This window comes from Lampris incognitus, chromosome 1 (genome assembly GCF_029633865.1).
Source record: "Lampris incognitus isolate fLamInc1 chromosome 1, fLamInc1.hap2, whole genome shotgun sequence".
NCBI lineage: Eukaryota > Metazoa > Chordata > Actinopteri > Lampriformes > Lampridae > Lampris > Lampris incognitus.
Genome location: NC_079211.1, coordinates 23687030 through 23709636, shown reverse-complemented (window position 1 = coordinate 23709636; position 22607 = coordinate 23687030). Strand labels below are relative to the sequence as shown.

Here is a 22607-nt window from a genome sequence, read left to right as displayed (position 1 = left end):
GTACAATGGAAAACCTTGTGCATAGCTCACTCCATGGCACTCCGTGGCACGTCGCCTGATTACCAGTGACAGCCAAATAAATAATCCCGCTCTTGTCGTCTGCATTATCCCGCAAAAAACAAAACAAAACAACGTAATTTAACAATACAGTAGAATAACGGATAATGCAAAACTCTGGTCACAATTTTGTTATTGGACATAAAAACGTAACGGCATGGGCCCTTTAAGAGAGAAGTCTCCTAGCAGTGATCTCACATTTTGCCTGCACCGCAGCAGAGCCCACAGCAGTCAAGGTACCTGAGGAAAGTCGGCAGCCAGGCGAAGCGTTCAAACAGCCGACCAAACAAACCGTGCAGCGCAGGGAGGAATGGGGGGCACCTAGCCAGTCGGCTAAACCAGCTACATTTCTCCAAAGAAGAAGCTCACGGCGGTCGATCAAGATGGTATCCTGGATGATCTCCAGAATAGTAGTGTGAGTATGGATTTAAACCGCATATGCTGCGCATTAAACCGTGGTGTATTTTCGGCGTGGCTCCTTCATTCATCCGCTCGCCGGCGCACATCGGGGCAATTTGCAACGCCTGCGTCGGCTGGCTAGTTAGGTCACTGCCGTCCGTCGTATCCTTAAAGGGTGTCTGGTACAGGGTTTGTTATTTAGGTGGATATGGCTGATTTAATGTTTTTATTTAGCAATTATCACCTCCTTAGTGTTTTTCCCCAGAATATTGCACAGGATATCCCGTTACAACCTTTCAGTGTTAGCTAGTTGGCTAGCCACCTGGTTAAGAGATGTAGGCGCGGGAATGGGATTAGTTTTAACGTTTGTGTAACCCAAATAAAATACCAGCCTTGTAGCAAGCAAATTAGCTAACAGCAACGTGAAAATCACGGCTGTTTTAAATCATCCGAGTTTAAATTTTACTCTGGGTCTTCGGATTGAGCATTTCAGTAGCTGCCATATGTTAGTCAAGGATGCTGGCTGGGCTTCGTCCTGGGATGCGCGTTGTGCTTACGCTTGGTATGCGACAGTGGATTTTTTTAATCGTTTTTATATATATATGTAAATAAAGCACGACAACGATGATCACTTGAAACGTAGATTTCATACACACATCATTCAAGCTGTATTGATAGATGGGCCTTGTCTCATCCACCTGTATACTGCCCGGCATTGTGGATGACTCAACTAAAGCCACCATCCTCATCCTGTTTTCCATTCTAGTCCTTCTGCTGCTTTCATCCCAAATGACCTCGAACTGGTTTCTTAACCAGTCTGTCTGTCGTGGGTCCGTTTTCACTGACTGTTGACCAGTTTTACCTAATAGGCTGTTCAGAGGTGTTGCCACCAGATGTGCCTGTCATGCTGTCAGTTGGACGTGGATTAAACTGGAGCAGACGACACCATGGTGGAAAAATTATGTTAAAATGGAGTCAGCCTCTTTGAAAGGTGTAGGTGCAGGGCTGTTATTGGTGTTTCATCACTGTTAATAAATGTGCATATTCTATTTGTATCGTGTAAGTAAAAGGATAACAGTTCTGGCACATTCATTATGCTTGTGGATACCATTTGGCACTCATGCTTGATTACCCCTTAGATAGTGATGTCTCATGGGAATACAAACCATGTTACTGGATTTGCAAGGCGATGGATACTGTGCATCTTACAGTAGATCAGTTAGTCCCCATCTCATTTTACACTAGATCAGTTATTCCCCTTCTCATCTTCACTTGAGATAAATGCAGCAACATTGTTTTTTCCTGATCTTCCAAGTAAAGCTAATTTTTACATGGACAATTGTAAACAGTATGTGTTGTACAAATTAGCCCTTCATGCAGTTTCTAACATTTTGAACTTTAGTACAGCACAATGAGTTGTCATCATCCTGTAAAGCCTCTTATTGTCAAGTTGCCAATAGCTGGATGAAAAGTGTAACCTTGTGCGTAAGTGCCCAGTTGGTAATGGTTGAGAGTCTCAGTAAAAAGGCAGAGCAACAGCAGGGAGTGAGATTAGGACACTGGGACAGCGGGCATCTGCTTTGGGAGTCTGCTGGCCTAGAGGCCTGCCACACGCCTTAGACGGCCTCTGCGTACTACAGAGCAGGACTCAGCTGAGAGCTGCTGCACACATGACTGAGCAGCATTGACGTGCAGTCTGACAGAAGACCTGGTTAAACACTCAGAAAAATGGAGAGGGTACAGCCAGGCCCATGTAGATGGACAGAAGGCAAGGATGTGGAGAATTCTATTGATATACTGTGGAGCGTAGGCTTAAAGTTAAATTCAGACTAGGAAAGTAAAGGCAAGAGACTTTGGCAGAGTGAAGGATCACAGGCACCAGTCAGTCAGTTCCATGAAATATGAACACACAGACACTTGTGATTATCTATGATAGGAGCTAGTAGTCTAAATAATTGATAAATTATAAGAAATAATTGCTGAGTCGTAATAGAGCAGCCAGTGTCCTCCCTGCACTCCCCTCACTCAGCTTTCAGCATCCTGTCACATCAACACAAATCAACAGTGGCCCAAGGCAGTTTCAAATACAGCTTAAAGTACAGGCTCTGGCTATGATGCCATCAGCATGGGTGTGGACTAGCACACAGTAAGCCAACTCTGGTAGTCTTGTGTGTGTTTCTATTTTAATTGAACAAATGGCTCTTCTCCATTTCCATCATGTTCCTGTGCTGAGTTTCAGGCCAGCGAAGTTTGACAAACCACTGCCTGCCAGCTTACTGATTCAGTTTTCACCGCTTTACACTGAGAAGCTGGGTGTTTAAAGAAACTGACTATGTCTGGATAAAGCAGTCTGAAACACAGCTTAGTTTACAAATGAAAAAGAGTGAATTCAGACGAACAGAACAGGCTGCACAGAACCACAAATCTGATCGCTGCGTCATCCACTGTCTGCTGTGTGATAAAACCACAGGAGGAGTTGACAACTCACCTGGCCAGGGGCAGGGCCTGTATGAAGAACAGCACACCTGAAGAGAGGCAGGCAGAGTTGTAGAGGGCCAAGAAGTCTGTGAAAGAATGGACCTGTGAAGCCAGAAACTGGGACTACAATCCATCTTTCGGATGAGACCTTAAACCGAGGTCCTGACTCACTGTGGTCATTAAAGATCCCATGGCACTTATTGCAAAGAGTAGGGGGTTCCCCGGTGTCTTGGGACAATTCCCAACGTGGCTCTCTCGATCTGGCCACCTAATCATCGCCCCATGTAATTGGCTCAGTGATTCCTCCCTCTCCACCTCAAGCTGATGTGTGGTGAGCGTTCTGGCGCAAAATGGCTGCCGTGCATCACCCAGGTGGGTGCTACACATTGGTGGTGGTTGAAGTGAGTTACTCCCTTCAATGTGAAGCACTTTGAGTGTGTAGAAAAGCACTATATAAATGTAATGATGATTATTATTAAGCATTATCTGACCTACACTTGATTTGGAGAATTTTCAAAGTTGGAACAAGCTTGTTGGGTGTCAAAGTTGGCTGCCAGAGAACATGTTCCCTCATTGTTGTTTACCTTCTCTCTCTGCTTCTCCCTGGCCTGCAGCCTAGCCTTTGGGACGCTCTACCCAGCCTACTCCTCCTACAAGGCTGTCAAAACGAAGAATGTGAAGGAATATGTGAGTATCTAAGCTCCTGTTTTCTGTCTTAAAAGTAGGCCTGTAACAACTCATCCTTGTATTTGATAAAAACAATTATAAAAATTCACTGGCAACAAATTCATTATCAATTAGTTATGTGGAACGGTAGTATCATCCGGACAGCAATACACAACAGAGCTAGGACTTAGAAATGTGCAAAATCCTAGCTGGAAACAAACAAGGGAGTGTTCCTCTGTTTTTTTTAAAGGCAAGTTCAACCAAAACGTGCAGTTTCTCATTAAAGCTGCTCACAAATTTCCGCCAAAGTGGTAGGCTAGATGAATTGACTGCTAAACGCAAACTTCTGTTTAATGTCGCTTGAATGACATAAGAAAACAGCGTGACTCATTCTGCATGGCTTTTAACACTCACTTTTTGCATTTGTGTGTGTGTGTGTGTGTAGCCAACAAATCAAAGCAGTCCATTTAAATTTAAATTACGTTATTAAAATACTCGCAGGGTGCCCCGGTGGCTGACCTGGCAGAGTGCGTACCGTATAAGACTGAGTCCTTATCGCAGCAGCCTGGGTTCGAATCCGGCCCGTGCCCTTTGCTGCATGTCATCCCCTCTCTCTCCCCTGCCTTTCCTGTCTCTCTCTCTACTATCACTATCCAATAAAGGTGGAAAATGTCCAAAAAAAAAACTTAAAAAAAAATACACGCATGCTAGCCTGTAAATAGTAAAATATGTTGCTTCCTGTGTATAACAAAGATTTAATGGGAAAGCACTGACTGGATGTACTCTGCTATCGACAAATCTGCAAATCCATGCTGCAAAGTTTTGTTTTGTTTTTTTAATTTCCATTGGGGCTGGGGGTCTAACACTAATGGTAGTTAAAAGTTAAGTGCAACTGGACTTGGTTATATATGGTCCAGTTGCACTTGATTCAATTCCTTTGGATAACTATGACGTGGATGAATGAGAACATTCACAGACATAGTTAAAAGTTAGTACTTCTCCATAAAGTTATTCCCTCAAGCAGCTTTAAGTTGTTTTTCATACATTGTTCGGTGTTTTTAAACAAAGACAAATCTGCAGGAATCTGATGTTTCTACACTTAGAAAAGCTTAACTGGATATGTCCAGGGGGGAAACTGGTTTTGGTGGGGAGGGATTCAAAGAGATGTTTATGTGTAAGACAGAAGGAAGTGCTATCAGAAATCATATATTTGTTTATTCCTCCCATTTTCTATGCCCCTTAAATTTAATTGACACCACACCTTCGCTGCCACAGATGTTGTGTTGCAAACCAGTGAGCTACTCGCTGGTATGGAAAACCTCAGTCAGTGTGCCAGCATAGCTTGTACGTCTGATATAGTATATCACATTGAACGATGGGGGAAAACATGTAAAATCTTTGATCAGCCCCCTTTTCAGACTGTACACATTTAATTGAGACTATTGTCACGTTTTACAAGCGATGAGGCTACGACCTATGCCAGTCGACAGCAAGCCAACCTGCCCTCCGCAAACAGGCGATCCAGTCCAGGGACATTCAACATGATGTCGCAGGGGTTGGCGATTCTCCAAACTTTGCTTGATGTCCAGGAATATCTCCAGCCATTTTTCAACTTGCGTATTAGAAAAATGCATCACTTCCCTTTGCTAGAATGTAGCCTGTGTGCAAAATGTTAGCGGATTGCAGTGTCTGTAAATATAGTATTTGTATTAACCATGTATATCACAATTGATATTAAGAAAATTTATCAGAATCATGTTTATTTGCACATACATGGAATTGTCATGGCGGGAGCAGGAATAGAGGACCCAAATGCAGACAGCAGAGACAGGCTGGGTTAGAGCAATGCTTTAATGCAAGAAAGTTATTTACAAAAAAACCAAAACAAAACAGGAGAGGTAGGTACAGGTAGTAATAAAGGCTCCAGACAAGACATGAAGCATCCAGCTACCAAAAGTTAACATAATCCGACAAAGAGTCGGGGCAACCCAAGAGAATATAATGGCTGGGGAGCCAATAAGGGAAATGGGGAACAAGTGAGCAAGGAACATAAATGGCAAGCCAATTAGGGAATAGGGAACAGGTGAGCAAAGCAGGGGTAGGAATAGAAACGGCCAGCCAATCAGGGAATGGGGAACAGGTGAGCAGAACAGGGGACAGGAATAGAAATGGCAAAACCGGTGAGCCTTCAAAGTAAAACAGGAAACAAAAACAACCATGACAGGACACCCCCCCCCCCCCCAAGGGACAGATTCCAGATGTCCCAAAAGAATGGACCAGGAGCACGAAACAGGGAGGGCTTCAGGACCAAGTTTGTCCAGGAACAGTTGAGTGGGGCCAGGGATCCCAGGAGGATGGCCTGAGGGCTGGACTGATGGATGCAACCGATCTGGAGTGCGACCAGGATGTAGGACTGAAGGGTGGAGCAGCTCCGGTGGATGGGCGGGCAGATGACCCGGAGGCTGGCGATGTGGATGGGACAGCCGCTTAGGAGGCAGGACAGAGGCAGGACTGCTCGGGGTGCTGGCATCAGCAGCCAGACGGCTCGGGGTGCGGGCATAGGAGGCAAGGCCACTGGAGACACAGGAAGCTGGGGCCGTTTGATACACGGGAAGCAGAGAGCTGGAACCAGGCAATCTCAAAAGCCCAAAGGCGGGTGGCGGATCGAGATCAGGCCAAGCGTCAGCAAAGGCGGGTGGCGAATCGAGATCAGGCCAGGCGTCAGCAAAGGCGGGTGGCGGATCGAGATCAGGTCAGGCGTCAGCAAAGGCAGATGGCGGATCAAGATCAGGCTAGGCATCCGCAAGGTCGGCTGGGGGCTTGGGAACAGGATCAGCCTGGAATTCAGCAGAGACGGTTGACAGCTCAGGAGCGAGAACAGGCTGCGCATGGGCAGGGACAGGCCGACCACTGTGGAACAGGAAAGATCTCCGTAGTGTGGTTCTGGGCAGCAGAGACGCTGTAGTGCCGGGCAATTGAGACACTGGGTAGCTGGGACGCTGGGTAGCTGAGACTCTGGGGAAACATGGGAGGCTGAAATGCTGGGCTTGGGAGGATCAGGAACAGGGTTACCATGGAACTACCACCTGAAAAAAGCCATTTCTTGGGCAAACTCAGGGTCCCTCTTCCAGATGGAAGTGAGGAGTTTAAGGAAGCCTAGCTCTTCTTTAAGGAAGGTGTCCCTCGACACCCTGAAATCCTCTCAAGTATACGGCAGGTTGAGCAGACCTGCTGGGTCCATATTTGGTCGGATCGTACTGTCGCGCCAGGAGCAGGAATAGCGGACCCAAATGCAGACAGAAGAGACAGGCTGGGCTAGAGCAATGTTTTAATGCAAGAAAGTTATTTACAAAAAAACAGGAGCAGTAGGTACAGGCAGTAAGCAAGGCTCGAGACAAGACGTGAAATATCCGGCTACCAAAAGTTAACATAGCGATCCAACAAAGAGTTGTGGCAACCCGGGGGAATATAACTGCTGGGGAGCCAATCAGGGAAATGGGGAACAGGTGAGCAAGGCAGGGCAGGAACAGAAATGGCAAGCCAATCAGGGAATGGAGAACAGGTGAGCAAAGCAAGGACATGTGTACTTAGCATAGAATAACAACACTACAACACAACAATTTATTAGTAACTTTCAAAGCAGTTGCGCTTGTTTTCTAGTTGAGGTAATTCGTTCTGCCATCTTGGCCATATTGGCCAAGGTTGATTGACATTCAGTGCACGCCCATGAGCCTCAGGCAAGGCCACACTTACTGAGGCGTCTTGAAATGTGCCTGTGTGAAATTTTAATTACCTGGAGGTTCTGTGTTTTTACAGTTTGTTTGAAGGAAGAAATAAACTTTGATGGGTGATTGTGCTCAAGTGATACTAGATGACAAAATTCAAATTATCTGTGTTGATTATACCTTTAAGGCAGTTGAGTTAAACTCAAATGAGTTTTTAACGTGTTTTATTGTCAATGCAATGTTGGCACCAACAAACCAGTGACTGCTTGTGCACATGGAGTTTTTTTTAATATATATATAGTTAAACAGTACTCAGCAGCTAGCATCGCTTATCCAATGCACCATGGTACTTCTAACAGGGTCGGCAAGTCTTTTTTTCTACAGCAGAAAATTAAACCGCTATCTGCTCTACGTTTTTATAGAAAATATTCTTCCTTTTATTATTAGTGTGTCACTGCATCCGTTTACTTAATTCTATTTTGATTAATCAAGTCAATATTTGATGTATTCAATTTGATTTATTTCATTGAAAAACAATTGAATCCAGTACTGTAAATAGTTATTTTTTATCCAGTTGGTATTTTGATTCAAGTATAATCAACAGATTAATCTGTTATTAAAGTAAATTAGTTTCAGCACAACTTATAAGCTTCGATGCAATGTTATGTACATTGATTGTACATACTACAACTTTGATTCTATCCACAGAAATGTATGGCACATTTCTCCCACAGATGCCAGTTTATACTTGGCGTGGCTGGCCAAAGCACAGTTCTCAGAAGGAAACTGATAACTAAAACCTTGACAATAGGGCAATTCCTGTTTGAAATGGGATAAAGACTCTAGATGACATCCTGTTGCAGCACAGCAGATTTCAGTTGTCAGTCATTGGCTCGGCGTGTCTTTTTAAATGGGGTCCACCCTGCTTACGTCATCGCTGCCAGAGAGAAGAGAGCGAAGGATGAGAAAGAGTAGGGGTACAGGAGGAGGTGGAGTTTGGAGTTTGTGCTCTGGCCTTCCACCTAGCTCTGCACTGGGAACAGTCTCCTCCCATCTGGTTACCATAGCAACCCTCTCCTTTTCTCTCTCCCTCTTTTTCTCTCTCTTTTTCTCACTAGCTTGCCCTTTGAGATTGGAGGACGCCATTTTTAGAACTGTTTTCATGCATTTTCCCTCTTGCCTGGCCCTGTTTCTATTGAGGCTGATGATTCAACATCAGATGCAGTTATATAATTGCGCACCTATGGTCTGATACTGCCTTCACCGTAGCACTTCCATTCATTGCATCGCTTTCCTTTTTTGATTTTTCATTATTCAGAAGGTTTTTCAATATGCTGGCTTTATTTATGTCAAAGCCTACATCTGCCACATCTGTCATATTCATCCCTCTGGTGTAAGCTAGATTGCAGTGGCTTGTGTTATTATTGCCCGCTCAATAGAGTTTATCGAAATCATCAGATGTTCCACATTTGATCTGTGTTGGGGAGATCAGCCATGCATAGATGGGATCTGGAAAAGACTAAACATGTGCTACATGTATGGCCTGGTGCATTTACATGTGTTCTGCCTCTGCTAGGCCACGTGTGCCTCAGCACGTGCACACAGTGCTTTTGACCTGCTGTAGATGTGATGTTCTCTTTCGTCACTCCTGTGTGAATGTGTGTGCCTATAGGTGAAGTGGATGATGTACTGGATAGTGTTTGCGTTGTTCACCACAGCAGAGACGGTCACAGACCTGGTACTATCATGGTGAGTCAGGACTTACTGACATTCATGCTCCTGGAAGCCCTGTGTCTGACAGTGACCTATTACTTACTGCTGTAACAGATTAAACAGCTAATACACAATAATATAATTAATAATGATATCAGTACACATTGATGTGTATGTGTAGGCCTGGACTGTGTGTAATCCTTTCAATAAAGAATCATCATTTATCTTTCTGCTGTTGTACTTGTTCTTTAACCTCTCTTTGGTGTTGATATATTGTTTTTTGTTGTTGTCCAGGTTTCCATTTTACTTTGAGCTGAAGATAGCCTTTGTCATCTGGCTCCTCTCCCCATACACAAAGGGCTCCAGCGTTCTCTACCGCAAGTTTGTCCACCCCACCCTGTCCAACAAAGAGAAGGTAATAAGAAGGGATACTCTTTTAACCCACTTCACTCAAATTGACCGACAGATGACACTTTTTTTTTTCATAAATGGCAAACTTTTTTTAACCTACTTTAGTGACCTACAGAGTTTACCTTTTGATCAAAAAGTCTGTTTTTTTCCCCGCCTTGTGAAAGGTATACATGGGAGGTGGGGGTCATGGGGTTCTACATAATGTAAAAATGTCTTGAATTTTTTTTTTAAATTCCCCCCTCCTCTCCCCTCCCCTCCCCTCCCCTCCCCTCTTTTCTCCCCAATTGTATCCACTCAATTACCCCACTCTTCCTAGCCTTCCGGTCGCTGCTCCACCCCCTCTGCCAACCTGTGGAGGGCTGCAGACTACCACATGCCTCCTCCGATACATGTGGAGTCGCCAGCCGCTTCTTTTCACCTGACAGTGGGGAGTTTCACCAGGGGGACGTAGTGCGTGGGAGGATCACGCTATTCCCCTCAGTTACCCCTCCCCCCAAACAGGTTTCCCGACCGACCGACCAGAGGAGGCGCTAGTGCAGCGACCAGGATACATACCCACATCTGGCTTCCCACCCGCAGACACAGCCAATTGTGTCTGTAGGGACGCCCAACCAAGCCGGAGGCAACACAGGGATTTGAACTGGGATCCCCGTGTTGGTAGGCAACAGAATAGACCGCTGTGCTACCCGCATGCTCCTTTTTTGAATTTCAAGAACACGGTCATGTTTCTTGCGGTTTTCAACACAAATATTTTTCAAAAAACAACAACAAATATTTAATGTTTACACAGCTCGACTGCTTTACTATATAACTTAGTCATCCCGCTGATACGACAAAATGAAGATGTCTGATATAAACGGCATTATAGTCTACAGATTAAATATCTTCCCAGTGTTGAGCAACCCTGCCCTTGTTTGATTTAGATGATGTAGTGAACATGAAAGGCATGCATTTGCTGACCTTGGTTTTATAGACTCTGTATCAGCAGTGCTATTAAGATGCCGAGCTTCCCCAAAATGATCACTGAAAACATACAACATAAATCCTAAATATTTATCAATCTCTATCCATCTATTATTAAAGGAATCATCCAACATGTGAATGGACCACTGACGTGCATATGTGGTCAGTTATTTATATTTTTATCGCTACTTTTGTTTTTGTTTTTTTAGCAATTGTGACAGTAATTTAACTTCCCTGACATTCAAGTTTGTTTTAGCGAGTGATGTAAAGGAATGATGTACAGGTAGTTCCCGGGGTACGAACGCCCGATTTACGAACTCCCGTACTTGCAAACCGACCCGTAAAGCTATTATTTTAAAAAATCGCAAGTTAAGGGCTGTCTGGGGTAGCGTAGCGGTCTATTCCGTTGCCTACCAACATGGGTATCACCGGTTCGAATCCCCGTGTTACCTCCGGCTTGGTCGGGTGTCTCTACAGACACAATTGGCTGTGTCTGTAGGTGGGAAGCCGGGTGTGGGTATGTGTCCTGGTCGCTGCACAAGCGTCTCCTCTGGTCAGTCGGGGCGCCTGTCTGGGGGGGGGGGGGGAATAGCGTGATCCTCCCACGTGCTACGTCCCCCTGGCGAAACTCCTCACTATCAGGGGAAAAGAAGCGGCTGGCGACTCCACATGTATTGGAGGAGACGTGGTAGTCTGCAACCCTCCCAGGATTGGCAGTGGGGTTGGAGCAGCGACCCGGATGGCTCAGAAGAGTGGGGTAATTAGCCAAGTACAATTGGGGAGAAAAAGAGGAAAAATCCACATACACACAAAAAAAAGAAAGAAATTGAGTTAGACACAATGGTTTGTACTAATGAATGGACGGACTACTTTGCACAACGCTCAAAACACTGCGTGTTTTAGGCAGTTCATCGGCCCGAGGGAGAACAACGCCACGCTGTCGTCACCATTTTAAGTCATATCGCATAAACATTGTTGTGTGCATTGTGTTTTGACATGAAATTTTTTGTGTGTTTACCTCGTAATCATGGCTTCAAAGTGTAAATCTGATGCAAGTGATGGTGCTGCATCGAAGAAAAGGAAAACGATCACGATTGAAACAAAAGTGGAAATAATAAAGCATTCAGAGAGAGGTGAAATGCTCTGATCGTTTTTTCACTTACCCGGGGAGGCGGGCTCTCGTTTCTGGGGTCAAATGGCCAGTGTCTGCAGGTTGCGACCCGCTCCCGGGGACAGTGGCAGGTGGGGAGTTTGAAATGTAAGACTTTTTTTTTTTAATATATATATATATCTATGCACACATTCTCTCTCTCTCTCAATTATAAATACTGTACTGTAGTTAGATTTATTATTATTATCAAGAAATTGAATATTATTATTATTATTATCAAGAAATGGAAACGGATGATCCACTGTGGCGACCCCTAACGGGAGCAGCCAAAAGTAGTAGTAGTAGTTAGATTTATTATTATTACTGCATTGTTATATTTATGATGTTTTAGGTCAAATATATTACTATATACTAAGACAAACATTTGACTAATTGATGCTAGATGTGATCTGTACGTAACTGTTCTGACTTGCATACAAATTCAACATAAAAACAGACTCAAAAACAGAACTCGTTCATAACCCGGGGACCACCTGTATATGTAGGGTTGATGCCATGATTAAAAAAAAATTTTTTTCGGGTCAAAGGAGTAAAAAGTCAGTCGAGTTGAAGTCGTAAACTGACCTAAATTGACCATAAGCTGCAAGACTTTTGTACCTGAATAGACTGGTGATGTCATACCACTGCCTGGATATATTATATCTCACTCCTGTTTTCTCCCTCTCCTAGGTTTTACCTCATCCTGTTTTGCTCTCCCTGTTTATCTTTGTATATGTTTTATCACTCTCACCTTTTTACTGTCCCGCTTTTGCTGCAGGAAATAGATGAGTACATAACCCAAGCCAAAGATAGGAGTTATGAAACCATGATGAGGTTTGGGAAAAGGGGTCTCAACCTGGCTGCTAATGCTGCTGTCACTGCAGCCACCAAGGTGAGCCATGGCCTACAGTAACACAGCTGCGTTATTATCTTTATTGTTCAGTGTCATTGAAATTTAGGTTATGCTATTTGTACAATGAGTTGTGGAATATATTTTTCCTCTGAATTTAGGGTGTGAGCATAAGGCAGAATCAGGGACTACTAGACAAGCTTTCATCTGTGCTGCCGGGTTTCTGAATGTATTTGTTCTAATGTCCAGGGCCAGGGCGTACTGTCAGACAAGCTGCGGAGTTTCAGCATGCAGGACCTGACTCTGATCAATGCCGAGGACGAGCTGGCCCTGCGCTCCTCGGACGCCCGCATGAGACGGGAGCCCATGGACGACATGAGCTCCGGGTCAAGCACACTGCCCCGTGCCAAGAGCACCATGACACGACAGAGTAAGACTGTGTACACACGCACACATACACACACAGTCATTCCATGCAGCATCATTACTACTCCTATATTGAAGAGTACAAGTATACACACACACGTTTGCTTTTAAGAGCCAAGTCTAACACTGCATGCGACACTTGTTATTTCACAAACCCACACTGACCACAGGCAGCACTTCATCACAAATTCACCCTCTGAAAATGAATTGAGGCAGCACATTCAAACATTATTCAGTCCAGCCTGCTGATTTGGCAGCGGTGTCAGTCAGAGGACTTCCCTATTGTCTTCTTTGCTCCCACCAAAGCAGGGCCGGTGTTGTGGCTAGCAGAACTGGTTGGGTGGAGTTATGTGATTTAGAGCACTGTAGGAAACTCCAGGCAGGAAACTCACGCTTGGGAAAGGGAGAGGAGGAGGGGAGTGGGGGGGGTGTTTGAGGGGGCTAAAAGCATGTGATGCCAGTGGGAGAAGAGGCTTGGAAGAGGACTCTTTGTGTCTGACACTACACTTCTGTCTATCTGGCTGTGTGGGCTTGGGAAGCTGTGAACTGAATACAGAGAGCGAGAGTATGTGTGTGTGTGTCTGTGTGTGTGTTGGCGGGGGGGGGGGGGTTGAAGAGAGAATGTGCAATAGTGAATGAACAGAGTTAAAAGGCATAATTTTTAATGGTTGCCTGAAAATAATCTGAAACCAAATGCAGAAAATTTGCTAAAACATAGGTGCAGAACACTAAGAAGGTAGACAAGCAGTGGTGTTCTGAAACCAGCAGTGTTGAAGTAAAAGTTGAATCTAGACTTGTTTTGAATGTGTGGGCAAGTTTCTTCTTCTTTTTTTTATGTCAGAACAGAGGCAGTGAAATGCTCATCAGATTCTTCCTGTTTCACCAACATGAAAGACCACACAACAAACCCTTAGGTGTGGTTCTTCCTACTTCTCTCCCAGTGACTGTGCAATAATTCCAGTTTTGCCCAATTCCGCAGCCCGCTCCTTGTCGAGCATGACCCTCCCTGATGACACATCATCCCAGCACAGCTCTGACCAGTCAGATGCGAGGACTGAACATTCGGATGAGGACGTTGGAGAGAAGGCCCCCAAGCGCACAGCCAGCGTCAAAGCAGCCAAGAAACCTGCCACTGCCACCAAGACAGAAGTAAAAGCAGTAAACAAACAGCAAGCATTCTTGGATGTTACCAGTAATTTAGATGTTTCATATTCCGCTTTTGCAATATCAAATTTTTTGGTTTTGTTTTCTCTGCACCACTCTTATCCACAGATCTCTCTCCTGCATACAAATACACATCCTCTCCATGTTCCTTCAACAGCTCTGTTTAAAGACTGATGAAACATGTCATTTTCAGCCTGATTCTACTCACTCCACCTGTTGGAGATGCTAATAAGAGCGGTGAAGCATGAGAGGGGTGGGGTTATTGTTAAAGAGTGACTGACCGAACAGATTCCCTGTAGCACATAGCTTGTTTAGCCTCGGCCAGGGAGAGAGACAGGGATTCTTACAGGTTGAATTTCTTCAACGTAAATGCTATGAAGCTAGTCAGGCTGCATATTACATCATTGAATAGGGTGGGGTCAGAAATCGACTGCTTGCCTCAAGAGGGCATAATGGATTTTTTTTCTTTCAAAATAGCCTTGCAGTTTAGTTTCATAAATATTGAATTTATGAACAGCGCTAATAGTTTTCACCATCGTTTTCATATACCAATAGCTTAAGTGCTCAAAAAAATTTGAATGTTAAATTGCACTTTCCACTTTTTTGCCGTTTTTGTACTTTTGCACCCTGTCTCCCTGCCTGCTGCCCAATGACTGCTGGGATAGGCTCCAGGATCCCATGACCCTGATCAGGATAAGTGGCTTGGATAATGGATGGATGGAATTGCACTTTTGATTGTTCTTTGCTTTTTCCTCTTTAATGTCCCTTTCCTGTCTTGCAGACCCAAACCAAGACGGTGAAGAAACAGACTAAGAAAAAGGTCACAACTAATGCAGAGACGCCATGAGTCCTGGAGCCAGCGTCCACTGGCCTACACTCTCTACAGCCATGCAGGCCCTCCGTCTCTCTCCAGTCCACACACACACGCATCATCACATGATATCAGTTACACAAAACATCTCCATCATGTTATCCAAGTTGCACATATATGCAGACATGCATATCAATAGCATCTGGCAATTGTCAATTTTTGCTGGATTTTAGTGCCAAGTACAGGTTTAGATCTTAACAGTATGTGGCCAGCCTCGTGTCATCAACATTGTTATTTGTTTTTGTCCCCCCCCCCCCCCATTCGCCGGAATTTTGCTTACTGTGTCTTTCTGAATTAATCTCGGTCTCTATAGTGAGCTTACATGAAACTGTAGATTTAGGTTTTTAGTTTTTTAAAATTCAAGAATGGCATTGGTTTTAATATTGGCTTTTCTAAATACACTTCACAGACCTAGCTAGGCATGTGCCAACGTCCCCATAGTAAACCTGTGGTGAAGTAACATGGGAGTTTTTCTCCTATGTATTTTTGGCTTCAATGCTAATAAAATCTAGTGGTTGAAATTAATGGAGTGATGGACCTCACCCTGTTAGGAACTTTGACCTCTTTTTTCAGTAAGTTCTTTTTTTAATTTTATTTTATGGATGGCAAATGGCTCAGGTGGGTGATGGTTAAGAAAAATGCAGAACAGATGGATTATTAAATTGGTTTCTGTTTGGTCTTTTATCAGCTAGGCTAACATTCCACGTTCCTTGAAGATTTGCTTTTATGTGGGCTTCTTCTTTTACATGCCTGCACACTTCCAAGATTCCAGTGATGGAGGTTATAGAGGATCCACTGTCTTTCTGTCTGTGGACTGGGCCTTCTCACATGTTTGATGAAGAGGACAGTAACTCCTAGGAGATGATAATCTCTGGATAGATGAGGGCCATAGTCCCAAAGCCGAGGTTGGTTTTCTGCATTTCTTCGTTGAGAAATGTGTGTGGCAGGTGTCTGCAGACTCAGTTAAACGTGTAGCCACAATGCCAACAAACAAGTATGGGTACTTTTGATCCCCGTTTTACTCCGTTAGAATGCAGTGCTTTCAACTTTAGAATAAAGCTACAAAGGCACAGCTATAGATTATCTTGTGTGTGTCCGTGTCCTGCTCAGCCCATACAACTTATCAGTCGGCAGCAACTAGGTTTTAAACTAAGTTTGTAACAATCTAGTTATACAACATAGTTTCTGTTTAACACTGATTTTAACGTGACAGGCCTACTTATCCTGTATTGGTTCTTGGTTCATTTTAGAAGTGACTGATGCTGGGCCCAAAACATGGTTAAGTTTCTTCTGTGTTTGAGGCTGCTCTCCTTGCTTGTCAGTTAGGAGGGCTGCTACACTGCAGCTTCCACTCAGTAAGGCCGCATGTCTGTGAAATCCTGAGTCTGCTCAGTTCAGGTCTCACCTGTGAAGTGAGCCTTTATTTCAAACTCAAGCCAGGTGGCAAAATGGAACCTTAGTGTATTATGACTATCAACTTATGCATTACCGAAGCAGGCATTTGTCTAGTGTTGGCCATGCTGTCCATCTTCTGGACATCTATCATAAGGTGGGGCTCTTCACAACTAACTGTTGGTGGTTGTTACCTGTTTGGATTTGGTCATTGTCATTTACTCCAGAAACATAACTAAGAGCAGTGCATTGCATTCCCTTTCACTCATGTAATAATGTCTGTTGGTGATGGCAGCAACAGATACAGTAGTCATAAATGTGTTGAGTAGGGCAAAATAACCCGCTCACCACAGTAATATCTTTGTGTGTGTGTGTGTGTGTGTGTGTGTGTGTGTGTGTGTCTTTAACATAAGAGAGTCGGAGTAGTCTGGAATCTGTCAGTCTCTACCTAGTGTTTTCTGGAAACTCGAAAAATGCTGTATAGCAGTATCTCTTTACAGTATTCATAGATACAAGACTGCACAGATAGCCCAAAACAATATGAAAATGGCTTGACAAGTTACGACAGACAGAGCGTAGTTTGCTCGTACCCACCCCGTGATTACAAGTGTAGGAGTGTTGAGCTAGTATGTGGGTACTTTGAAAGAGACTGGACTTTTGTTCTGGGGTTGGTTCTTTTGGGGGCATGTTACATTGGGCATGGTTTCTTGGGCATGAGTGATGGAAAACGTCAGATTGTCTGCTGTGTGACACTGGTATGGGACCAGCAGGGGGAGACATACACCACACAAGGTTGCATAATTGCTTACAAACTATATTAAATATGTAAATAGTAACCTTGACTGTATAAATGAGCTTGCTTGCCTTATTCATTCATTTGAAAAACTTTATTTTGTTTCCTTAATATTTTGATCTGTATTAAAAAAAAATTTTGTACTGGGACATACAATCAGAAACTGGAGAATGCTAAAATGTTTTTAAGTACTTCTGATGTCAGAGGTGCTGCGTTTTTAGTTGCTTAATGTGTGTTTGTTTGTTCTTGTTTACTTTCTCTTCATATTTCACTTGCTGTCTCTTTTTGTTCTCGAGAGATTTTAAGTTTCCTTACAGCAGAACATCAAGCAGAGTTGGGATTGGGAACTTTTTGCAGATGTCCTGCAGCACAGCCTCGTTTGACTCTGTAGAGTCAGTCCCTCTTATAGATTCACTGCTCAGGCTGGTTGTACATTCTCTGAATAAGGCAAGTGTGTTGCTGTCTGTCGAGCTTTGGTTTAATTTGCTTAAGTTTGCACTGAGGGTAGAAAACATGGCACATAATTGCATACACTTATTGCCACTAAGACACTACTTGACATTTTGACTTGTAATCATTTCCCTTTTTACATATTTATTGTTGGTTTTCTTGTATTTTGAATCAGTATTATTGTATACAGGGACATGTGAGAGAATATTCAACATTATCATATTGTTTGTGCCAATTCTCAATGCTCCTCGGTAATAAAAGATGAGGTTTGTAAGCTGGAATAAAGGTATCTAATATGATCATGTACCAGTAACGACTACAACTAATAAATAAAATTAAAACGGGTGTCTGCTTGCTGCAGATTCTTCTTGTTACTGCTTCGATAGTCCAACCACCCTCACCAAAAACTAAACTAAACAAATGAAAAAATAATGAATGACTGTGTATCTAAAACGATAATTGATTAGGGTCCACTAATGGGACATTATTCTGTGCACATCTCTTTATTTGCAGCTGATTTATATATACAGTGGTGTGAAAAAGTGTTTGCCCCCTTCCTGATTTCTTATTTTTTTGCATGTTTGTCATACTTAAATGTTTCAGATCATCAAACAAATTTAAATATTAGACAGATAACTCAAGTAAACACAAAATGCAGTTTTTAAATGAAGGTTTTTATTATTAAGGGGAAAAAAATCCAAAGCTACATGGTCCTGTGTGAAAAAGTGATTGCCCCCTAAACCTAATTACTGGTTGGGCCACCCTTAGCAGCAACAACTGCAATCAAGCGTTTGCGATAACTGGCAATGAATCTTTTACAGCGCTGTGGAGGAATTTTGGCCCACTCATCTTCGCAGAATTGTTGTAATTCAGCCATATTGGAGGGTTTTCGAGCATGAACCGCCTTTTTAAGGTCATGCCACAGCATCTCAATCGGATTCAGGTCAGGACTTTGACTAGGCCACTCCAAAGTCTTCATTTTGTTTTTCTTAAGCCATTCAGAGGTGGACTTGCTGGTGTGTTTTGGATCATTGTCCTGCTGCAGAACCCAAGTGCGCTTCAGCTTGAGGTCACGAACAGATGGCCGGACATTCTCCTTCAGGATTTTTTGGTAGACAGCAGAATTCATGGTTCCATTTACCACAGCAAGTCTTCCAGGTCCTGAAGCAGCAAAACAGCCCCAGACCATCACACTACCACCACCATATTTTACTGTTGGTATGATGTTCCTTTTCTGAAATGTTGTGTTACTTTTACGCCAGATGTAATGGGACACACACCTTCCAGAAAGTTCAACTTTTGTCTTTTTGGCCATTTTTGCCCAGTCTCTTTCTTATGGTGGAGTCATGAACACTGACCTTAACTAAGGCAAGTGAGGCCTGCAGTTCTTTGGATGTTGTTGTGGGGTCTTTTGTGACCTCTTGGATGAGTCGTCGCTGCGCTCTTGGGGTAATTTTGGTCGGCCGGCCACTCCTGGGAAGGTTCACCACTGTTCCATGTTTTCGCCATTTGTGGATAATGGCTCTCACTGTGGTTCGCTGGAGTCCCAGAGCTTTAGAAATGGCTTTATAACTTTTTCCAGACTGATAGAATTCAATTACTTTGTTCCTGAATTTCTTTGGATCGCAGCATGATATCTAGCTTTTGAGGATCTTTTGGTGTACTTCACTTTGTCAGGCAGGTCCTATTTAAGTGATTTCTTGATTGAGAAGAGGTGTGGCAGTAATCGGGCCTGGGTATGGCTAGAGAAATTGAACTCGGCTTTCCAAAGATGTGATAAACCACACTTAATTTATGTTTTAACAGGGGGGGGGCAATCACTTTTTCACACAGGGCCATGTAGGTTTGGATTTTTCTTTTCCCTTAATAATAAAAACCTTCATTAAAAAACTGCATTTTGTGTTTACTTGTGTTATCTTTGTCTAATATTTAAATGTGTTTGATGATCTGAAACATTTAAGTGTGACAAACATGCAAAAAAAATAAATCAGGAAGGGGGCAAACACTTTTTCACACCACTGTATATATATATTTAACATGACTCAGATTGCCTAAGATTATTTTAACTTAACCATAATCATGTCAGAGAAGGTTGAATCCATTCACCTGGATACAACGTTTATTGACATATGTTTCATCACTCATCTAATAATAATACAGACAATATGTAGCGTGTCTGCATAATATGTGGAGTGTCTGTTGTTATCCATGTATGTAGTGTGGTGCAGAGTTTAATGTGTACCAAAAACAAATTCCACCGGCCTTGGTCGTGTGGCTAATAAAACGATCTAATCTAAAAGAATCTAATCTATACAATAACTGAGTCTCAACTGACTGCAGGTATCCCTGCCCCTTATAAACAATTCAGTTGCATAACGACTGAAACCAACGACCAGCTTCATATGCAAATATGGGCGTGATCATTAACTAGCATTACAGTGGCCGTGTGTACTATTCACAGATAATTTGGGAATGTTTTGCAATCACAGCATTGTAAGATGGCGACAGACGTTCTCTTAGGCTCCCCTTGGTTCAGGGATGGCCGTTCCCCCTTAACATAGATGGCCTCTTTGACTCCCCATTCAAACCAGCGTTCCTCCCTATCAAAGATGTGCACATCCCCATCCTTGAAAGTACCATAGATAATACCCAGGGGAAGCTACACCTTGTCTGTATAGTTTACTTAAGATACATAAACAGATGTGCCAATAATGAACATCGCATTAGAACACTATACTAGATTTTGTGGATCTGGTGAGGGATGAAACATAGTCTTTTATGATGTTAAGTCTCTCTTCACGTCCGCTCCTGTTGATGAAGCAATGGCGGTAGTCCGTATGAAATTACAAAACGACTCCACCCTTGAAAATGAAACCACCCTTAACAATGACCAAGTGTGTCTGCTCCGGAAACTGTCTTCAGTCCATGTACTTCACATACAGGGGGCAGAACTATAGGCAGAGGCATGGGTGTTCTATGTGTTCCCCAGTCTCACCTACGGTGGCCAACTTGTATATGGAGGAAGTGGGGGGGGAAAGAGCTCATGTCATATCCAGGGACACCACCTGGTCATTGGTTCAGATTTGTGGGCGACACCTGGGTTAAAATCAAATCTCAGGACGTACCACATTTCACTGACCACATTAACTGTGGACAACCACATCAAGTTCACCAGGGAGGATGTGGAAAACGATGGGTTAGCCTTCTTAGACTGTGAAATTGCAACTGGTAATGGAGGAAACTTGATTGTTGATGTTTACCACAAACCTACACATACTGGTCAGTACTTGAGGTTTGACTCTCATCATCCACTGGAGCACAAACTAGGAGTCATCAGGACGCTGCTGACAACGTCCCCACCGACACAGCGGCCGGGGAAGGGGGGGAAATCCCACCTTAAACAGGCTCTGGTTAAGTGTGGTTATCTTAGCTGGGCGTTTGTCAAAGCCAGGAAGACGCCCGAACAGTGCACCGGCCAATCGAAGAGAGGAGAAGGACAACAGCTGCCTGTTGTCCTTCTCCTCTCTGGTTACCAGTGGCGATTCCGTATAGGGCGGGAGTGTCAGATTAAGAGCCCTACAAACTATGCGCCCTATGCACGCGAAGTGGTTTGGGCCAAAAGGTTACAGTAGAGCATCCATTCACCCCCCCCCCCCATCCAAGTGTAGGACCATGGGGGTAGTATGAGACCAAACAAATTAAGAAGACGCTTAGAGACGCTACACCTCAGTCAGATCAATAAGCCGCACGAGTTCTTTCAGAGGAAACTTGGTGCATACCGTCAGCAGGAATACTGCTTTGTAAAAGCTGCATCAGTGAACAACGAAGCACTAATGGCATCATAGAAAGTCGCATACAGAGTTGCCCAGTGCAAGAAACCACACACAGAAGCAGAGGAGCTCATACTTCCCGCGGCTTTAGATATGGCGTCAACTATGATAGATGAGACAAGTGCCGCAAAATTGAAGGCTGTCCCGCTGTCCTTTGATACAGTTGCAAGACGCATATGCCACATTTCAAATGACCTTGAACATCCATCCATTATCCGAACCGCTTATCCTAATCTCAGGGTCGCGGGGATGCTGGGGCCTATCCCAGCAGTCATTGGGCGGCAGGCGGGGAGACACCCTGGACAGGCCGCCAGGCCATCACACAGGGCCCACACACACATTCATACCTAGGGACAATTTAGTATGGCCGATTCACCTGACCTACATACCTTTGGACTGTGAGAGAAAACCAGAGCCCCCAGAGAAAATCCACACAGACACGGGGAGAACATGCAAACTCCACACAGAGGACGACCCCCAATGTTGGACTACCCCGGGGCTCGAACCCAGGACGTTCTTGCTGTGAGGTGACCGCTCTAACCACTGTGCCACCGCGCCGCCCTGACCTTAAACAACTCATTGAAAAACCGAAAGACATACGTTTCGCCTTACAAGTGGACGAGGCTACTGACAGAAATAAAGACTGCTTGTTTATTGTTTATGTTCGCTTTGTCACGTCAGTCACTGTGTGAGGATTTGCTGTTTTGCAAGTACGTCTCAAGTAGAGCGACAGCTGATGAGCTCTTTTAGGCTTCTTGACTGTTACCTGGCAGAACATGAGCTGAAATGGGAGGACTGTGCGGGCGTTTGCACAGATGGTGCACAGACCACGGCAGGGAAAACTACGGGATTGCATGCACTAATCAAGAGGGTCTCGCCAAATGCGCAATGGACGCACTGTGTCATACACAGAGAAGCGCTAGTGTAACAGGAATGAAAATATCTGCATTTATTTGCATGAAGTTCGTCAAAATATTCGATTTATATTCCCAAGGGAATAACGTTTTAATCCTGGGACGTACCGTCCATATAAGCAAGGTAAGCAGTGCGTACCCAGTGAAAAAATAAAAAAAGAAGAAAAAACACTGTGCAATATTAAAATAAAAGTGCTAGTATAAACTGTTTGTTTGTCTTCATTAAAAGAGTCGCCATTTTTGGTTCCAGTGCAGCCGCAGTCATGAATTTTGTCTTAGCTCTTTGGCGCCACCTGCAGGTGTAATCTCTCTCTCTCTCTCTCTCTCTCTCTCTCTCTCTCTCTCTCTCTCTCTC

The 22607-nt window shown here is 43.9% G+C and overlaps 1 protein-coding gene across 1 annotated transcript; it reads left to right on the top strand.

Annotated features, from left to right (window-relative positions):
• Nucleotides 1-297: 297 nt before the first annotated feature.
• Nucleotides 298-15118, top strand: reep2 (receptor accessory protein 2). Its single transcript, XM_056290376.1, has 8 exons — nucleotides 298-472; nucleotides 3549-3621; nucleotides 8998-9074; nucleotides 9333-9453; nucleotides 12341-12454; nucleotides 12662-12842; nucleotides 13818-13987; nucleotides 14784-15118. Exons 1-8 carry the CDS (start codon nucleotides 441-443, stop codon nucleotides 14847-14849), a joined length of 834 nt encoding a protein of 277 aa, XP_056146351.1. The 5' UTR covers nucleotides 298-440; the 3' UTR covers nucleotides 14850-15118.
• The last annotated feature ends 7489 nt before the right edge of the window (nucleotides 15119-22607 follow it).

Coding starts and splice junctions, on each gene's coding strand:
- reep2 (XM_056290376.1), top strand. CDS start 441: ATGGTATCCTGGATGATCTCCAGAATAGTAGT. Junction 473..3,548: donor ATGATCTCCAGAATAGTAGT/GTGAGTATGGAT, acceptor CCTGGCCTGCAG/CCTAGCCTTTGGGACGCTCT. Junction 3,622..8,997: donor CGAAGAATGTGAAGGAATAT/GTGAGTATCTAA, acceptor GTGTGCCTATAG/GTGAAGTGGATGATGTACTG.